General features: G+C 45.2%; 1 protein-coding gene across 6 annotated transcripts in view; it reads left to right on the top strand.

Moving 5' to 3' along the window:
* Positions 1–19,570, top strand: part of ZFYVE27 (zinc finger FYVE-type containing 27) — a 201,705-nt gene that overhangs the window by 158,622 nt on the left and 23,513 nt on the right. For 3 of the 6 annotated variants that reach the window (XM_083149584.1, XM_083149586.1, XM_083149583.1), the window contains 3 exons: positions 656–727; positions 3,411–3,431; positions 4,337–4,481. In XM_083149584.1, the coding sequence (XP_083005710.1) occupies positions 656–727; positions 3,411–3,431; positions 4,337–4,481 (238 nt within the window). Of the gene's footprint in view, positions 1–655; positions 728–3,410; positions 3,432–4,336; positions 4,482–10,560; positions 11,141–19,570 lie in introns of those variants that run through there. The other 3 variants (XM_083149587.1, XM_083149585.1, XM_083149588.1) reach the window with 2 other exon arrangements.

Genomic DNA, 19,570 nt, shown 5'->3' with positions numbered 1-19,570 from the left:
TTTTCAAAAACGGCTGTGAATTCGACAATCTGCTGCCGTTTCCGACAAAACAGATCCTCCGCAGCATTGAATAGGCGGTGACCGCAATTTACCCTGTTGGAAATAACAACCAACATTGAATACCACCCTTTGGGGGTATGCAATCTACCACCGCTATTTCCGATGTGGGAAATTGCAGCGTGGCCCTATTCAATGCTGTCTTTAGCGACAGCATTGAAGCGGGATCACGGCAGACCGGGCCCGACTTTAGAAGCTATCGGGCCCATTCTGCCGATAACGACAGTGGATTGTTTGCGATCCTGGCCGCAGATCGCCAATCCACTGTGTTTACACAGCCACACCCCCTTTGCGTCGATCGGCAGGCGGGACATTGAATCCCGCCTCTCGTTCTGCAGTCGATCAGACCGCTGTCGGGTGGGATCGACAGCCGTCATCCTGGATTGCATCCTTATTGTCCTATCTCTCGTACGGTTAAATACAGTTATGTGTCCAGGTCTGTGTTGCCCAAAAAATGTGAAAAGAATATTATTTTGGATAACCAGCAAAATAAGTATACTTTTAAAAAAGCCGACTTTCTCTTCACATGCGTTCGCTGCAGATGTGTTCATACTGTATATTTAGTAAGTGTATATTTAGTAAGCGCATATATTTACAGGATCTCTCTCCGGGAAGTGTGGAGGAAGCGGAGGAGGCAGAACCTGATGACGAATTTAAAGATGCCATTGAGGTGGGTGAATTATTAAATATTTATCCAATGGGCAATTACTAAGCACCGGCCAGGAAAGTGGGTGGTTGGGTATTTTATCCACTTGGAGCAGTTTATGGCAAAACCTTTCTATAATCTTACAGTGTATATCTTGGCACTGTATTGTGTAAACCTGTCCCCACGCTTAGTAGCGGTGAATCTTTAAATATGACAATTATTTCCCCCCTGTGTTGCATGACACAGATAATATTTATGTTATGTCTGAGGTCTGTGTCCAAACACGGTCTGTAGAGTGGGCGATGACTGGTACAGAAGCTTTTGAGGTGGAGGTAATGATTCATGTGTCATTCGTCAGATAAATACGGGATTTGTGGAAACTGGTGCAAATAAAAAAAGTTGTTGTGCAAACAACCCCTTGCGCGGAGTTACATCGCACTAATTGCTGTGTGCTGCTTAAGGCACAACTGGTCATGAATGTACTGCAGTGGGAATGTCCTGGTATCTAGCCAGCAGGGTACATGCGAAGGCTCTCCATGAGCATCGTGCCTTAGTTGGGTGCTGTATAGTTATTGTCCATTTATCTATTGATGATAAATCCTGTGAATATACGGCGGATCGTGTAGTGGACGTGACATATGGTTACATCGTGTTAGTCCTTAGGGAAACCGCCATATTGTCCGAGGGTGCACCCAGCTTAAGTCCTTGGGCCCAATATAGTAGCCTGCGGTTTTAGCGATTACAGTCAATAGATTGTAAACAATTTGCTTTAAAGCAAAACCGGATTTCCTGCACTTTTTTTTTATTTTTATTAAATGCATTCCCAATTTAAAGGGGCTGCTGGGGGTCTGGTTCCAGTTTGGATGCAAAGCATCTGCAAGTGCCGAAGTCCACAGGGATACAGTCACTAGGTCTACAAGCATTAGGTCGACACCACTAGGTCAACATACAGGAAGGCTGACATGACTGAAGGTTGACGTGGGTTAGGTTGAAGTGGGTTAGGTTGACAGGGTCATTAGGTCGACAAAAGCATTCAGTCGACAGTCAAAATGTCGACATGGGGTTTTTCACGTTTTTTTTGGAACAGACATGTGCCGACAGGCGGTATTTCATGCCCTACCATCCACTAGGGCGTGGTGGGAGAACAAAATAGTGTTCCGAGTGTAGTGAGGCACCGTGACCGAAGCATGGTGAGGGGACACGGTGCTATGCTTTACCGTCCATGTCGACATTCGGGACAAAGAAAGTGAAAACCCCCATGTCGACATTTTGACTGTCGACCTTCCTCATGTCGACCTAATGCTTATATCAAACTAATGAACCTGTCGACCTTCATGTCGACCTAGTGGTGTCAACCTAATGCTTATAGACCTAGTTGTAGTGTTCATTCTAGTACCCACCATATTTGAAAACCCATGCAGTTCCTCTTCCCTGCCTGGGGTGTCGCTGTCTGCTACGGTGCTTCTAGCACAGTGTGGTCTGTATATCAGCACTGATATGCAAACCAGACCTGTGCTGGAAACACCACAGCAGACAGCGACACCCCAGGCAGGGAAGAGGAACTGCCTGGGTTGTCAGATAGAGGGTGCTAGAATGAACACTACAGTATAGTTGCTGTCTATCCAATTATCCCATTCCAGTCCACAGCAGCCAGATTTACTACCTTCAGGTCCACCAAGAGCAGCCATGGGGCCGGGTACCGATGGGGGCATGGCCATTTCCCTTGGGGAAAAAAAAGTTTTTTACGGACACCGCTTTGTCCTCTCAGCAGCGTTGCAAAGGGGGTCACTATTTCCCTTAGCAACTGGCCCCTGCCCTACCTGCAAGCTGGAGCCTGGGTAGTAAACGTCCAATCTCCATCTGTCCGCCCCAAATAAGGCCTGACGTGTTAGGCTACGTGTCCATGGCATTCCCATGTGACTGATCTATTCTATGTACTGTATGCAGCACAGTTAGGCCCATTTCGTGGATGGAGAGAAGGGGACACGCATGTAGTTCACACCACTACGCCCCACCATGCTGCTTTATGCATGGTTTGTAGGCATATGCAGTTGATGATTGCTGTCTTGGGCACCTGCCAGGCTATTATATCTGAGCCATGTTGTATCCTGATCTGTTGCCCATTATACTGCAGACTGATGTACTAATTAATATTCTAATGACAACGTGGGAATATTCACCCTGGAAGTGACCCAGGTAGGGCTGTAAACATACACCACCAGAGGAGGGACTGCTGCACAGTTCAGAGTTCAAATAGTGGAGCCACACCCACCGAGTCAGTTTGGAATGGTAGTTGGTGACGGTGGGTGTGGCTCCCCTGTTTGAATTTTGAACTGTGCTGCAACCTCTCCTCCAGAGTCTCCCCTTGACACCACCGTGCACAGCAGGAGTACAGTGGATGGGATCCGGTTGATCTACATTAAAAAAAAGTCCACACTCAATAGGTAGACCCCAAATGGTCAACATGCATTGGCTTGAATTGGTCAAAAAGATCAGCATGCCAAGTGTTTTTATGTCGACCATATCCAGGTCAACCCTTTTTTATGATCTACCTTTTTCCTGCTGACCTTTTGACCATCTGCGGTGGATCTATTGACCGAAGACCTTTTTAATGTCGATCTAATGAACCATGCCCACAGTGGAGCCATGAGGCCAAGGAGTTGTTGGTACTTAATTGTATTCTCTTTGTCCATGCTGCTTGAGAAAGGAGCAACAGCTGGTGACCCTGGTGAGTGCAGGCAGTGAGGTGCAGGCAGATGGAAGGAACACTGCTGATAATCCAGCTTCGATTGCCGCTCCTGTCCTGCTTACTGCATGTCCGGCTGATCATTATTCTTCAGGCTTTACCACAGAACAGGTGTCATGATGGGCATCTTGAGATGTTGCTCCCATATGTAGCACTAGCGTGTGCCTAGTACTGACCAGCATTGAGTTGCAGCCTCTTCAATGTGGAGTTCAAGAAGTCTCCAGACCCAGCGGAATCCCAGAAGAACCCAACCGCCTAGCGCAGGGGTGGCCTAACCTGTCCTCAAGATCTACCACCAGTTCATGTATGTCAGGCAACCTGTGGATCTATAGTAGGAATGAATGCAGCAGGTTTGAAAATGTGACCGCTAGTAATGACTACAGCTGTGCACCAGAGGACAACGTAACAAAAGCAGTGGTAACGCTATGCCAGGGTTGGCCAAAACGATCCTCGAGATCTACCAATGGTCCACATTTCCCAGACTCCCTAGCTGGTGCACAGCTGTTGTCATTACTAACTGTCACAATTCCCAGACTCCCTAGCTGGTGCACAGCTGTAGTCATTACTAACTGTGACAATTTATAACCTGCTTCATTCATTCCTACTATAGATCCACAGGTTGCCTGGAAAACATGCACCGTTGGTAGATCTTGAGGAAAGGTTTGGCCAACCCTGCTGTAGACCCTTCAACTTCACGATCTAGGATGAGGAATGCAACCGGATCGCACCAGTGCTACACATGGCTGCAATACTTCCAGTGTCATCCCCCATCATGCAACATTCTCAAGTGCATGGGAAAAAAAAAGTTCACATAAAGGCATGACATAAGCACCTATTCATATTCCATCGCCAGTCTGACTGTGGGGTTTGCATTGCTCTACTTGTAGGAGGATGACGACGTTTCCCAGTGCCCGTCCGATTACGACCTGAATCTCCAGGACAACGGATTCATCAGCAGAAATGATGCGATTAAAAACAAAGTATCCAAACTGACTGAGCGGCTGCGCAAGCGATACCCCGCCAATAACTTGGGTATGTACAGTACCTTTCACATCTCTTTACTTAGGGCTCTACGTACTAAGGGGTCAAGTTACTAAGCTTTGGGGAGAGAAAGTACCGTCCAATCGGCTTCTAGCTGCCATGTTACAGGGTGGGTTAGAAAAATGACAGGAGCTGATTGGTCGGTACTTTATCTCCCACAAGTCTTAGTGATTAGACCCTTAAGACTTGGACGGAGATAAACCAATTGGCTCCTGACTGTCATTTTTCCTGTGGCATTGGCTGGTAGTTTATCTAGTCCACTTTATCGCATTAGTACATAGACCGTTCTGTTCCTAATAATGCCTTCTATAGTGTATTAATATAGATCGTAGAACATGCTCATTTCTGCCTTATAAAATTGCATTTGATAAAAGAACACTGAATTGCGTAAGGTCTGCATGGAACGTGCCGTGTTTTGGGGCCTAGAAGGTTTCATTTGAACAGATGCCTCCTATGTTTGGAGGAAAGAGAGATTTGTTCTGCTCTGTTAGCGCTATGTAAAAACACTGTACATAGGATGTACATACCTCGCCATCTCGAGATATACGTAACGCTACACTGTCAGTCCACGCATGTAAAATAATTCCGTCGCAGACAAACATTCTTGTCACTGTGGTTGACTGCGGATTAAGAGTTAAGTTTAAGATTAGCGCGCAAACTGGAAACATGAGTCGGCTGGTGTGCATTTCCATATCTTGTAGGCGATTTGGTCATGCCGTCCGTCAGCAGTGGTTGAACTTGGTTCCATGTATGGAGCCACTAAAACCTACTAGGCGGGGGAGGGGGGGGGGGGTTGTGGTAGCCTCAAAACCTGGACTGCAGTGTTTGAGGAAACTCTGCTCTACATCATTAAATATCTACGGTGGTGGATCTACAGCACCCGTATCTGGTGTGCTTAGACACGATTAGCCCACCTCCCGGAGTACCAGCCCAGCTCTACTATAATGTAGTAGGATGGTCTAGCCTGAGCTTACACAGGGCGAGTGCACATGCATTAAGGCTGTGGAATCTCAGAAGAGGCAAGTGGAATGATTTGTAAAGGCAGTATGAACTGGGAACGCCCCAAATTTTTGCCTTTGTTCTATATTTGGGCATCTGTACAATCCTATATAATTAAAGGATATTGCTGCTCCTCACCTCCACACGGGGTTCAAGTGTTGTGCTCACCGATGGCCACTAGATGGCACCCAACAGAGCTTTATCAGTGCTGCTCCATTGGGCACATAAAACTGATTGGAGGTAGGAGCAGATAGAGACCAAACCGTCATTTTGACAGGCTATAACGTCACACATACCTATAATGTCACACATACCAGCTTTTGTTTGTCTCTTGGGACGGGTGGTTGGCAGATGGGCAGGACACAATATATATACTGTATAACATATTATGATTCATGTCAGAACACATGGTGTAATGATGATGTACCAGCTGGAGCACTTCCCATTTCTTCCTTTTCGTTCTGGTTTATTTATCTAAACGGGGCATCTAATACACATTCACTGGGACAATTATTTATATATTTACAGTGTCTTATATAGCGCAGCAGAGTCCATTACAGTGTCTTATATAGCGCAGCAGAGTCCATTACAGTGTCTTATATAGTGCAGCAGATTCCGTTACAGTGTCTTATATAGCACAGCAGATTCCGTTACAGGTTGTTATATAGCGCAGCAGAGTCCATTACAGTGTCTTATATAGCGCAGCAGATTCCGTTACAGTGTCTTATATAGCGCAGCAGATTCCGTTACAGTGTCTTATATAGAGCAGCAGATTCCGTTGAGGTGTCTTATATAGTGCAGCAGATTCCGTTACAGTGTCTTATATAGCGCTACAGTGTCTTATATAGCGCAGCAGAGTCCATTACAGTGTCTTTTATAGTGCAGCAGATTCCGTTACAGTGTCTTATATAGCGCAGCAGATTCCGTTACAGTGTCTTATATAGAGCAGCAGATTCCATTACAGTGTCTTATATAGCGCAGCAGATTCCGTTACAGTGTCTTATATAGCGCAGCAGATTCCATTACAGTGTCTTATATAGCGCAGCAGATTCCGTTACAGTGTCTTTTATAGCGCAGCGGATTCCGTTAGTGTCTTATCTAGCGCAGCAGATTCCGTTAGTGTCTTATATAGCACAGCAGATTCCGTTACAGTGTCTTATATAGCGCAGCAGATTCCGTTAGTGTCTTATATAGCGCAGCAGATTCCATCACAGTGTCTTATATAGCGCAGCAGATTCCGTTACAGCGTCTTATATAGTGCAGCAGATTCCGTTACAGCGTCTTATATAGCGCAGCAGATTCCGTTACAGTGTCTTATATAGCTCTGCAGATTCTGTTACAGTGTCTTATATAGCGCAGCAGATTCCGTTACAGCGTCTTATATAGTGCAGCAGATTCTGTTACAGCGTCTTATATAGTGCAGCAGATTCCGTTGCGCTTTACAGTTGGAAACAACAGTTATTAAACAAACTGGGTAGAATGAAACCGACATGGAGGTAGGAGGGCCCTGCTCGCAAGCTTACAATCTATAGGGATAATAGGAGGGATACATAAGGATATATTTCCATAGCATGGCAGTCCCATCAGATTACTAGATGGTCCTGATGGGATGCAATTAGATATTTAATGCTACTGGAGGTTGTGTGGGGGTTCCTGAGTATGATACGCTTGCCTGAAGAGGTGAGTTTTCAGGGAACGCTTGAAAGTTTGGAGGCTAGAGGAGAGTCTGAATGTGTGTGGAAGGGCATTCCATAAGGTGGGTGCTGCCTGACAAAAATCCTGCAAGTGTAAGTGGGAGCGAGTAATGAGTGTGGATGAGAGATGCAGAGCGGACAATAAACCTAGGGGGTAATTCAGCCCTGCTCGCTAGGCTGTGTTTATTCCGAGCCTAGCAAGCAGGTAAACGCCACCCCGCCAAACGCATATCCCCTCTTCCCGAGCAGGTGGGGGGAATGCCTGTGTTCTCTGGGACCCGCCCAGCATTTCTATGCCCCCTGGCTGTCAATCACTGTGCGAGCCCCCCCGCGAGTGAAAATCTCACCGAAGTCTCTCATATCGGGGGTCTGCACATGCTCATTATAGACCCCATCATCGACAGAGGGGCAGAATTCGCTGCTCTATAAGCAGGTCTGAATCGGCCACACATATGCTGTGCAGGTCAATGGCGTTTGCTTGTTCTAGGTTCTAAGCAGGTCATATAATGGTACATGGAGAGTCAGAGCTTGGTGCTCATTATTGCTGGTGGTTTTCCAAAGGCGATAATTGTCCTTCTAAAATCTTTCACCCTGGATGAGCTGAGTACGGGCCTTATTCAGCACGGATCACTAATCGGAGAAGTCGCAGGTGACTGCGAGTAGATAGTCACCCCCCTGACAGAAAGAGAAGACGCCCCGTGGAAGTTTGTGAATGAATTGTGAGCTATCGCTGGTCGTTGTCCACTCGCAGATCTATACACAAATGCCGGAACATTGAAGAGACTTTGCCGTCTGAGGCTTTCACTAATCTGGGACTGAGATCGGCTGATCGAGTCTGGCGCTGACATCACAGATCCAGCCTGAGAACGCCTGGGTACATCTGCGTTTTTCCTGATGCACCCAGAAAATGTCAGTTTTCCACCCCCCAAAACGACGACTTCCTGTCAATCAAGCTCCGGCCACATTGTGTTTACAATCCATGCGCATTTTATGTTTCGCGGTGCGTACAGTATGCATGTGCAGCCTTTCGATAATCGCTCGATTTGCACATTCTTAAATTAGCGATCCATCTGAGTTAGGCCCTACAGGTGGATACTATTTGTCATAGGAGTACAGTATACAACCTCTGTGTTATATGGCTGCATTTGAGCCTTTTGTTCTTCAAGTTCCAGCCCATTGCCTGTCTCAGTTAGTCAGGAGTCGGCCTGGAGCAGCGCAGTAACAGCACGTACAGATATAAGACCCTGATGCCTCTGGTGACAGAGGACGCCCGTCTTTTCTCAGGAAACCTCTGCTGATCTCATACTGTCTGGCCTTCTGGATCTCTCCTGTTCCCTACACCAAGCCAGAAAATTACTAAGCCTTGAATATTGATCAAATGGAGGGTGGTAAACCACCAACCAATCAGCTCCTACCTGACATTTTTCAAACACAGCCTGTGACATGGCAGTTACAATGATTGGCTGGTGGTTTATCACTCTCCATTTTATCACTTTTCATGCAGTACATCACTGAGGCTTGAGGCTGGTCACCAGGCAAGTGAGGGCTTCACCACAGACCAAAAAGCACACACACCGATAGGTGCATGAATGCTAAATATGATGATGTCGCACCCCACCTTAGAACTTCATCAAAGCTTGGAGAGAGATTAAGTACCAACCACTTGTCTCCTAACTGTCATTTTTCAAACACAGCCTATAAAATAAAAGGTGATTGGTTGGTACTGTTTCTGTCTCCAAGGCTTGATGTGGACCAGCAGGGAAGGTTCTGCAGCAACCAATCAGCATCAAGGTTAAATATATCCAATGCTTTGCTATAAAACACCATAGGTTTTAGCAGCCTTTCCCACGTCCGTTCTTCACCTTCTGTGCATCTCATATGTTCGCTATAGATAGAGGGTGAAGGCTATCCGAGTCATGCCAGAAGCAAAATCATTTATGTGTGGGAACAGCAGTAAATACAATAATCTATGTGTAATACCCACAAGTGGAACATCCAAGGGATCTAATCCAGAGCTTCCCAAACTTGATAACCATGCTTGAGTACAGGTTACCTAATTGAGACCTCAGTCTATTTAATTTAACCATCTTTGCTCAGCTATGTATATGTCCTCGTGGGATCCTAATGGCCCAAGTTTTAAACAGAGTTTGGGATGCACGAACACCCACCGCCCCACATCGCTGGGATTCACCGGGTAGGCATAGTTAATAATGGCATATGCATTAACATACGCGATTATTAATGCAAAGGTCTTCCGATAACAGCTGTCCTTTGCGATGCAGCTCCGGCGCTGAACTTCTGGGTCTGAGCCTCACAGCATGCAGCCTGGGTCCCGTATGGGTCTTCTCTTTTAGGGCCAGATGCACTAAGCTTCAAAAGTGATCAAAATGGGGAGTGATAAACAGCCAGCCAATCAGCTCCTGCCTGACCTTCTTCAAACACAGTCTGTGACACGGCAGGTAGCAGCTGATTGGCTGGCTGTTTATCCCTCTTCATTTTATCACTTTTGAAGCTTAGTGCATCTGGCCCTTACTGCCTGCGGACTCCAGGACTTACTTCCAGCGCTCTTCCCAGGGACCTTTCTGTCCGGGTCCTCATTTAGCACTCCCACCTGGACGACCTGAAATACATTTTTAGTAAAACCTACAAGGCCCAGAAGCACTATGATCAGACTTCCACCTATAGTTGGTGTGGAGTTTGTATGTCCCCCCCTGTGTAGTTGGTTTCCCTGGGTGCTCTGGTTTATGCCCACACTCTGGTAGGTTAATTGGCCACAGGTAAATCATTTTAACCCTGATGTGTATTCTCTGTAAATCCTTGTGTAAATATATATCCCTATGTCCAGAAATAATGCTGGTAAAAGGAGATTTCAAATTCATGCGCCCCTTCTTAAAAAAAAAAAAAACCCACAAGAAACGTGCTCCATATTAATTTCTGCAGCCCATGGGAAGGGCAGACATATGTCCCGCGTTACAGATTCCGTACATTTCATCCTATAGGGGGGCAGATATGTTGTATATTTCATTTAGCACAGTAGTCATTGCAACAACATCAGATTTTCCTTCTACGGACTGAACGGATACAATTTCCCAAGAAACGTTGTTTTCTTTTCACGTTAGTAGTAACACAGGAGAGGAGATGTACCCCCTTCCCTCCCTCCGCGCCGCACAGCGCGCCCCAGCCAGGAGCTTTGTGGGTATTAGCCCCAACGTCTGTACTGATTATTTTCTGTGCTGTAGCAGACCCACCACATAGCAGCGAGGCACAGCACAATATCATCTGAGCAGGCCTTTTGTATAAAATGTATTTGGGTTATTACACTGTTTATGAGGCAAAGATGTTTAGAATAATCATCACATGAAAACTGTGCTTTGCAGACAAATTCATCCCTGTTCAGTATCTCCCCGACCGCAATTCCAAAACCGTGATGGATTAAAGGAAAAAGGAAAAGTCGCTGACAGAAACTTTGTGTCATTACTAAAATTGTGTTAAGCCCCATACACACTAAGCAATATTTTAAACAATATGTCTCGTTTTCCCCCCTCTGAGCGATATTGGTAAAACAAATATTGGTTAGTGTGTGTGCTCAATATTGTCCTGCATGCATGTTTCCGAGGGTCGGTAACAATACTGTTTGTACAGGCGAGGGTGCGCATTGTTAACGAGGGCTGCAGCTTGGCCCCCGCTACACCCCCTTCGCTCCTCCCTCCCACCGGCGTCGGCAAGTATAATGTATAAATTTATTTTATCTTCTAGATGAGAAGGTGCTGGATAAATAAGTAGAATCACTTCTAAAAACTCCCACTTTATGTTTGCTATACCTTGCACTGAGCAGGTTTTTGTTTTACTTTGAATAAACAATACATATTTTCCTTGTTAAACCGTCAGATTTTTGTTTGATATACTTGTCCAATTACCACACCGGACAACTTACTTTCTGTACTATCTGTAACTTTAATGTTTTATTATTACAAATTGTACATGTTAAAACTAATAAAAACAGTTTGAATATAAAAAAAAAAAAAAACTCCCACTTTAGTAAAAAAAAAAAAAATAGCGATGTGTGTTGAGCGATCTGTGCGGGCCAGAGTTTTATGGTGAGAACACTGGCGATCTGCCTAGAATTTGACTGCATGTCTAGATCCTGCTCCTTCCATCAGGAGACAGCGCAGGTTGTGGATCCTGTATGTGAGGTCACTGGGCGCTGGGGATAAGCACCACCTGCAGGTGACATGTTTGTAGGAAATATGACGGATACGCTTATCGCCTTTATTGATGTGACTTGGAATCCTGGCGGAAGAGAGGCTTTTCTTGTACTGGATAACCATGCCTGGGACTCTGCAGGTGATCCTGTGTGGGCGTACAATGACAGATCATACGGCCAATATCTCACAGTGACCGAGACCTTGGCGTCTCTCCTGTGATATTAGTCTAGTACTAGACAGTGGATGAGTCTGTTGTAAAGCCATTGTGTGATGTCACAATTGGGATACGGTCATAAGGCTGACCCTATTGAGGTTGACATACATTGAGTTGACAAGTGAAGGGGTCAGAAGGTCGACACAAGCATTAGGTCGACAGTCAAAAGGTTGACATTCATTTTTCATAATTTTTTTTTTTTTTTTTTTTTAAAGCGACGTGTCTATCGACATTCGGGACAATTTTTTTTTTTTTAAACTCATGTTGACCTTCCCATTGCCGACCTATTTCAGGTGTTGACCTTAGGCCTGTTGACAGTTGTCGAACCAATGCATGACGACTTAAGACCAAATTTGTCCATGACTCACTATTTGGGCTATATCTCCCTTTTCACTCCGACCATGAAATGAGTGCTGCTGGGTGGCAACTTGCTTGTATGCATGTAACAGGGCCGTGTTGTAGCATGTTCTGAGTTGCGCACGTGCTAAGCAGGCGCCTATTCAGTCCCATGCTTGCACCGTATGCAAACGCTGCAAATTTGGACAGACGAGATCATCGTTGGCAATTGAATTCCACCCCCCCTCCCCCAAAGCTTTGAAATCTGAATTCTGCCCAGCGATTAGTATTATCTGTTATCATTAGGAAGTTTGTAAGTTTATGAGCTGCAGCAGTTGTCAGCCTGTGACATCGAAATGATCTGCATTTATCGTCCCGCTCACAACGTCTGTCGCTAGTTATTAGACAGCTGATCACCACCTCGGATCAGGCTGAAAGAATTCAGGCCAGGCGCAGATGTGGGAGAACAATTCCTCAGTTCTTAGCTGCGGCCAAAGCCCACACTGTAAGGGAACGTTACATAACCCATGTTTCCTGTCCATTCATTATGCTCGTGCGTCCAGGGGGACTGCGCTCAGAGACTGTGTTTAGACTTCGCCCCTTCGCTGCAGAAGTTGTATTGTACATGGCCTGGAGACAGGAAGCTCATGTACACTTCAGCCATGTGTGGCACATTCTTCTCTCCGCCTGCTAGCAGCTATATAATGACAGGAGTGCTGATTATATACACCATAGAAGACGATCCGATAGATAACGAGGACCCTTATGTGTTGTGGTTTTCCCATTGGAAATCCTTTAACAAAAGAATGTTTATTTTGCTGTAACTCAGGCCGGCCCACCTGCATTAACCGAATTAATGGGGATAAAGACCTCTATGTACCAAGCCTTGGAGAGAGCTAAAATACCAGCCAATCAGCTCCCAACTGCCAATGAACTGCCTGTTAATCTTGTCCTCTTTCTACATGGCTTTGTACATAAGGACTGATTCAGAAAGGCTCGCAAAACAGCAGTCGCTCGATGCTTAGCGAGCCCTGAAACGCCGCCTACTGCCGAGTCCCCATGGTAACATGCGAGGAGATGTACGCGAACACATCACAGCGCATCCAGCCGAAAGAGGAGAGAAATCATTTCATGGCCGCCGGCCATCGAATGATTTCTCTCCCCTACGGAAATTGGTCAGTCCGACTTTAAGAGAGGCGGGTCTGATGTCATGTGACGCCCATAAAACGTTGGGCATTCCTTTGATCCGGCCCCCGTCCGCCCCCTCTGGAACTAATGACTCAGCGAGTATGAAGCTCGCTGTAAGACGTTCGTTCCCGGGTTCCGCGGGTGGCAGAACCCCCCACCATCAGAACGGGGACGAATTCGGCCCTGTCCGATTGGTGTAAAAGGTAACTGTACATATACCGTATACGCTGACTCTTATATGGTGGAGATGTACAGTATCAAAGCTTGGACAGGGATATTGTGGAGAGAAATAGAGTACCAACCAATCAGCTCCTAGCTGCCGTGTTAAAGGCGGCGATCAAAAAAATGACATGAGCTGATTGGTTGGCACTTTATCTTATTCCAAGATATGATCAATCTCGCCGTATGGAGCCTGCGTGGTGGAATACTTAATTTGCATAAACACTAATGTTATTCTCTGTCATACACAGCCTGTAATATAGTTTTTTCCAATCCGTGTAATAATTTGCTCCTTCGCTCCACCACAGCTGAGGACTTTCTCACCACTGTGCCCCGGCCATTTTTTTCATTACATTCCAAAGTCAACTTCCCTGACATTGGTGGTACAAGGTGGGTTGCAATGTTGCCATTGACAGGGTACTGCCCTCTTGGACACTCTCTCCTCTTGATGATTTACAAGGCCAGTGGCGGATCCAGAGGTGGGGGGGTCACACCAACTGCCAGTGGATCGGATTGGCAGTTGGGGTGGCTCACCTATTTGAATTTTGGACTGTGTTGCAGCCAAAACGCACTATGGGGGTCATAAAAATTATTTATTTTGCAGACTAGAAGTCCCATCATGCCTTGCCACAGTTTTGCTATTAGGAAATGCTAAAACTGTGGCAAGGCATGCTAGGAAGTGTAGTTTCACAACAGCTGGAGGGGTACAGTTTGGCTATGGCTGCATTAAGGGATAGAGAAATTAATAGATGGGAATGTGGCGGCTATCCCCATAGTGGATACAGAGTGCATGGCTATTATGTAATCTAGTGCAGGCATGGCCAAACCGTGGCCCTCCAACTGTTGTGAAACTACACATCCCAGCATGCCTTGCCATAGTGTTAGCATTCCCTACTAGCAAAACTGTGGCAAGGCATGATGGGACTTGTCGTTTCACCACAGCTGGAGAGCCATAGTTTCGCCATGCCTGATCTAGTGAGTTGGAGAACGCTATATATCCTACTCTGACATGCCCTTTGCTTGTTCTCAGGCCTGAGATATATTATTTTTTTCTTTGTACTTGACAGGCAATATTTCAGACAATACATATTTAATATAAACTGGATTATTTCTCATTTTTCACAACGGTATAGTCCCCGTGCGTTTGTAGCGGTTGCAGGCGGCTTTTTTGCCAACACAAGTAAGAGGTGACCACATAGATCCTGCCCCAACCCCCCCCCCCCAGCCTGACGTTCCCCCTTCCCTCTGTGTGACTGCAGTGTAGGTGGGGGAACTGCACTGTATAGCTACATAATATAGCTTAATGCGCTGGTGTCATGAAGCGAATGAGCCCCTAGAGAAGCGGCGGGCTGAACCTTGCCCCGCGGCTGCAGACTGATCTTTGATGGCACGAACACGCCTTCTGTAAAACACACTATCTCGGCGGTGACAGACTTTGCTGCTTTTTATTAATGTTCCTGGGAATTGCGGCTTGTACTGTGGTAATGAGTTTTATACATGCAGACAAGGACTGCTGATAGCGAGGAAAGGAGGCTTTGAAGCCGGCCAGTCGGGCATATCACAGCCGCTATTATCATCTCCCTATAATGCCGTGTGTGTATGACTAAGTGATATCACCGTTATTTCTAAGTGCCGTGTTACAAACCGTGCAGAATAGTTGTGTGTCTCCTTTCTTCTCTCCCCTGTGATCTTGGGCTAGCACAGACTGAGATGGAATATGATAAAGGTGGCGGGAATTAAACTTCCATATCCTGAATCTGCTCATCCCTAATCAAGCCGAAAACTCATTCACAATTACTGTTCCTTCATTAGGGATACATTGCATTCATTTCCCATTCAGAGGCACATAATCGTTAATTATCCATGTTCATAACATACTGGAAGTTGTGGGAGACTCCCAATTTATTGGTTTGTCTCCTGCTCTCCCAGAAGAGTAGGCAGATATCCCACATCTAGTCAGTGAATTTGGCAGGATGCTGAGATACAGTAATTCTAGTAATCATAGCACTACTGTATATGTAGAGAATGGAGCTTAATGATTCATATTGCAGGTGAGCAAATAGTGTCATTTTATTGTGATGGGGGGGGAGGCCTAACAATAGCTCCACCCCTTAAAGTGACCAGCAGCATCTCCCCTTCGGGCTGCTTCCGGAACGGAGAACCAGAAAGTCATCAAGTATGGTACATACACAACTGGATGATACCCTTTCCAACCCCAAACTTTGAGTGGTCGTATTAATAGCTACTTTGCGCCGTTTATCACTATGATGCTCTCAGGAGCACAACAATCGGCAGTTGGTTTAAAAAAAATTCTGTAGTGCCTATGATACGGGGCCACAATATTCCAGTGTCAAGCTCCGAAATGTGAAAACCCCATGCAAATCCACCAGTCATTATCCTACTGTTAACCCCTTCCTGACAGAGCCAGTTTTTGCGTTCCTGACAGAGCCCTTTTTTTCAAATCTGACATGTCTCACTTAAGTGGGGATAACTTTTTTTTGCTTTTACTTATCCCAGTGGTTTTGAGATTGTTTTTTCGTGACACATTGTACTTCAAATTAGTGGTAAATTTGGGTCGATACAGTCTGTGTTTTTTTGTGAAAAATACCAAAATATCGTGAAAAAATGGAAAATTTAGCGATTTGCAAAATGTTAAATTTTCTGCTTGTGAGACAAATAATCTTACCACTCAAAATAGTGAATAACTAACATAGACCATATGTCTACTTTATGTTGACATCATTATTTCAACTTCCTTTTAATTTTTTGGGACACTAGGAGGCTTACAATATGAATAGCAAATTCTCAAATTTTCAAGAAAATTTCAAACACTGATTTTTTTAGGGACCAGATCAGTTCTGATGTGACTTTGAGGGACTTGTATGTGAGACACCCCCATAAATGATGCCATTTCAAAAACTGCACCCCTCACAGTATTCAAAACAGCATTTTGGAAGTTTGTTAACCCTTTAGGTGTTTCACAGGAATTAAAACAAAGTGTAGGTGAAATTTCAAAATTTCTTTTTTTTTGCAGATTTGCAATTTTAATACATTTTTATAAGGAACACAGTACATTTTACTAGAGAAATGTGACTAAAAATTGATTCCCCCAATTCTTTTGTTTTCATAAATATCCTATATGTGGCCCTAGTGTGCACGGTGACCAAACCACAGGCTTCATAATAGAAGGAGCACCTACTTGATTTTGGAGCCTCCTTTTTATGAGATTATTTTTTAGGCACCATGTAGGTTTCAAGGCACCATAAGATGCTAAAAGTTAGGAACCCCCCCACAAGTGACCCCATTTTGCAAACTACACCCCTCAGGGAATTCATCTAGGGGTATAGTGTACATTTCAAACCCCCAGGGGTTTCACCAATTGTGGTACAACTGGGCAGTGAAAATGAAAAATTATTTTTTTTACACAAAAATGCAGTTCTGGCTCCAAATTTGTCATTTTCAGAAGGTATGAAGGAGACAAAGCACCCCAAAATCTGTGCCCCAATTTCTCCCGAGTACGGCAATGCCTCACATGTGACCAAAAAATACCAGTTGGGTGCATGGCAGGACTCAGAAGGGAAGGAGTGATTTTTGGATTTTGCAGCTCAGATTCTGGTGGAATTTTGGTGGGTGCTATGTCGCATTAGCAAGACCCCCCAAGCACCAATACAGTGGAACCCCCCCCACAAGTCACCCCATTTTGCAAACTACACCCCTCAGGGAATTCATCTAGGGGTATAGTGTACATTTCAAACCCCCAGGGGTTTCACCAATTTTGATACAAGTGGGCAGTGAAAATGAAAAATTACATTTTTTTACACAAAAATGCAGTTCTGGCTCAAAATTTTTCATTTTCAGAAGGTATGAAGGAGAAAAAGCACCCCAAAATCTGTGCCCCAATTTCTCCCGAGTACGGCAATGCCTCACATGTGACCAAAAAATACCAGTTGGGTGCATGGCAGGACTCAGAAGGGAAGGAGTGATTTTTGGATTTTGCAGCACAGATTCTGGTGGAATGAATGGTGGGTGCTATGTTGCACCAATACAGTGGAACCCCCCCACAAGTCACCCCATTTTGCAAAGTACACCCCTCAGGGAATTCATCTAGGGGTATAGTGTACATTTCAAACCCCCAGGGGTTTCACCAATTTTGATACAAGTGGGCAGTGAAAATGAAAAATTACATTTTTTTACACAAAAATGCAGTTCTGGCTCAAAATTTTTCATTTTCAGAAGGAATGAAGGAGACAAAGCACCCCAAAATCTGTGCCCCAATTTCTCCCGAGTACGGCAATGCCTCATGTGTGACCAAAAAGTGGCAGGACTCAGAAGGGAAGGAGTGATATTTGGATTTTGCAGCACAAATTCTGGTGGAATGATGGTGGGTGCTATGTCGCATTAGCAAGACCCCCAAAGCACCAATACAGTGGAACCCCCCCACAAGTGACCCCATTTTGCAAACTACACCCCTCAGGGAATTCATCTAGGGGTATAGTGTACATTTCAAACCCCCAGGGGTTTCACCAATTTTGATACAAGTGGGCAGTGAACATGAAAAATTACATTTTTTTACACAAAAATGCAGTTCTGGCTCAAAATTTTTCATTTTCAGAAGGTATGAAGGAGAAAAAGCACCCCAAAATCTGTGCCCCAATTTCTCCCGAGTACGGCAATGCCTCACATGTGACCAAAAAATACCAGTTGGGTGCATGGCAGGACTCAGAAGGGAAGGAGTGATTTTTGGATTTTGCGGCTCAGATTCTGGTGGAATGAATGGTGGGTGCTATGTGGCATTAGCAAGACCCCCGAAGCACGGTGAAATTATGAACCTAATATTCCATAGATGTGTGGTATATTTTAAAACACTCCTTTATACATAGGCCGGGTTTGTCGGGGCAAGTGTCACACTGGAAAATAGTTTGCTTTCTTATTCCCTTTTTATAGCAAACTTTGCACCTTTTTTGTGTCCTGCCCTTTTTTCCAGTGGAGGGGATTTCATCAGGAAAATGCTGCCCTGGTACAATACGGGGGCCAGTACTAGAAGTACTGGGGCCCTCTGCCTGCTGGTTCCCAAATATTAGGCCCTTTATGACTTCCTCTTGAAAGTGCATAAATGTCCCCCTCTGGCCGGTAGAACGGAATAGCACGTAAGCGTTATACAGTGCCATCTGGATGATATACACGGCCACCTTCTTGTACCAGATTTTTGTTTTCCGCAGGGCACTGTACGGCTTCAGTACCTGATCTGAAAGATCCACTCCGCCCATGTACCTATTGTAATCCAGGATACAATTAGGTTTTGAGGTGTGGGTACTGGTACCTCGTACAGGGACGGAGGTGGTACTGTCTCCGTGAATTGTTGTCAGTATAAGGACATCCCTCTTGTCCTTATATTTGACCAACAACATATTTTCGTTGCATATTCCCCTGCTTTCACCCCTTCTCATTACTTGGGCAATGTGCGTTTTTGGGAGGCCTCTTTGGTTCTTGCGCACAGTACCGCAAGCTGCTGTACCTCTTGAACCAAGGGCCTTAAACAGGGGGATGCTGGTGTAAAAGTTATCCACATAGAGGTGATAACCTTTATCCAGGAAGGGGTGCACTAAATCCCAGACAATTTTCCCACTAACACCTACGAGGGAGGGGGGGCATTCTGGCGGTTCAATTCTTGAATCCTTCCCTTCATAAACCCTAAACCTGTGGGTGTACCCTGAGGTGCTTTCACACAGTTTATACATTTTTATGCCATACCTTGCCCTCTTACTGGGAAGGTACTGGCGGAATTTAACCCTTCCTTTAAAATGTATAAGGGACTCGTCGATACAAATAAATTTTTCAGGGATGTACACCTCTTCAAATTTGGCACTGAAATGATCAATGACCGGCCTGACTTTGAATAGCCGGTCAAAGGTGGGATCATCTCTGGGTGGGCACTGTGCATTATCGGTGTAATGTATAAATTTAAGAATTGTCTCAAATCGAGTCCGGGTCATGGCCATACGGTAAAATGGAGTACTGTACAGAACATCTGTACTCCAATATTGCCTAATTTCTGGCTTTTTTACTATGCCCATATGAAACACCAGACCCCAAAACGTCATCATCTCTACTGCATCTACAGGGGTCCACCTAGCAAATGATGACGTGGGGTTTTGAGCAATAAACTGCTGGGCATATAAATTAGTTTGGTCCACCATTAAATTTATAAAATCATCAGAGAAAAAT

This window comes from Crinia signifera, chromosome 6, assembly GCF_055691185.1.
Source record: "Crinia signifera chromosome 6, ASM5569118v1, whole genome shotgun sequence".
NCBI lineage: Eukaryota > Metazoa > Chordata > Amphibia > Anura > Myobatrachidae > Crinia > Crinia signifera.
The sequence above is the reverse complement of the archived record's forward strand: the minus strand, read 5'-3'. Positions and strand labels throughout refer to the sequence as shown.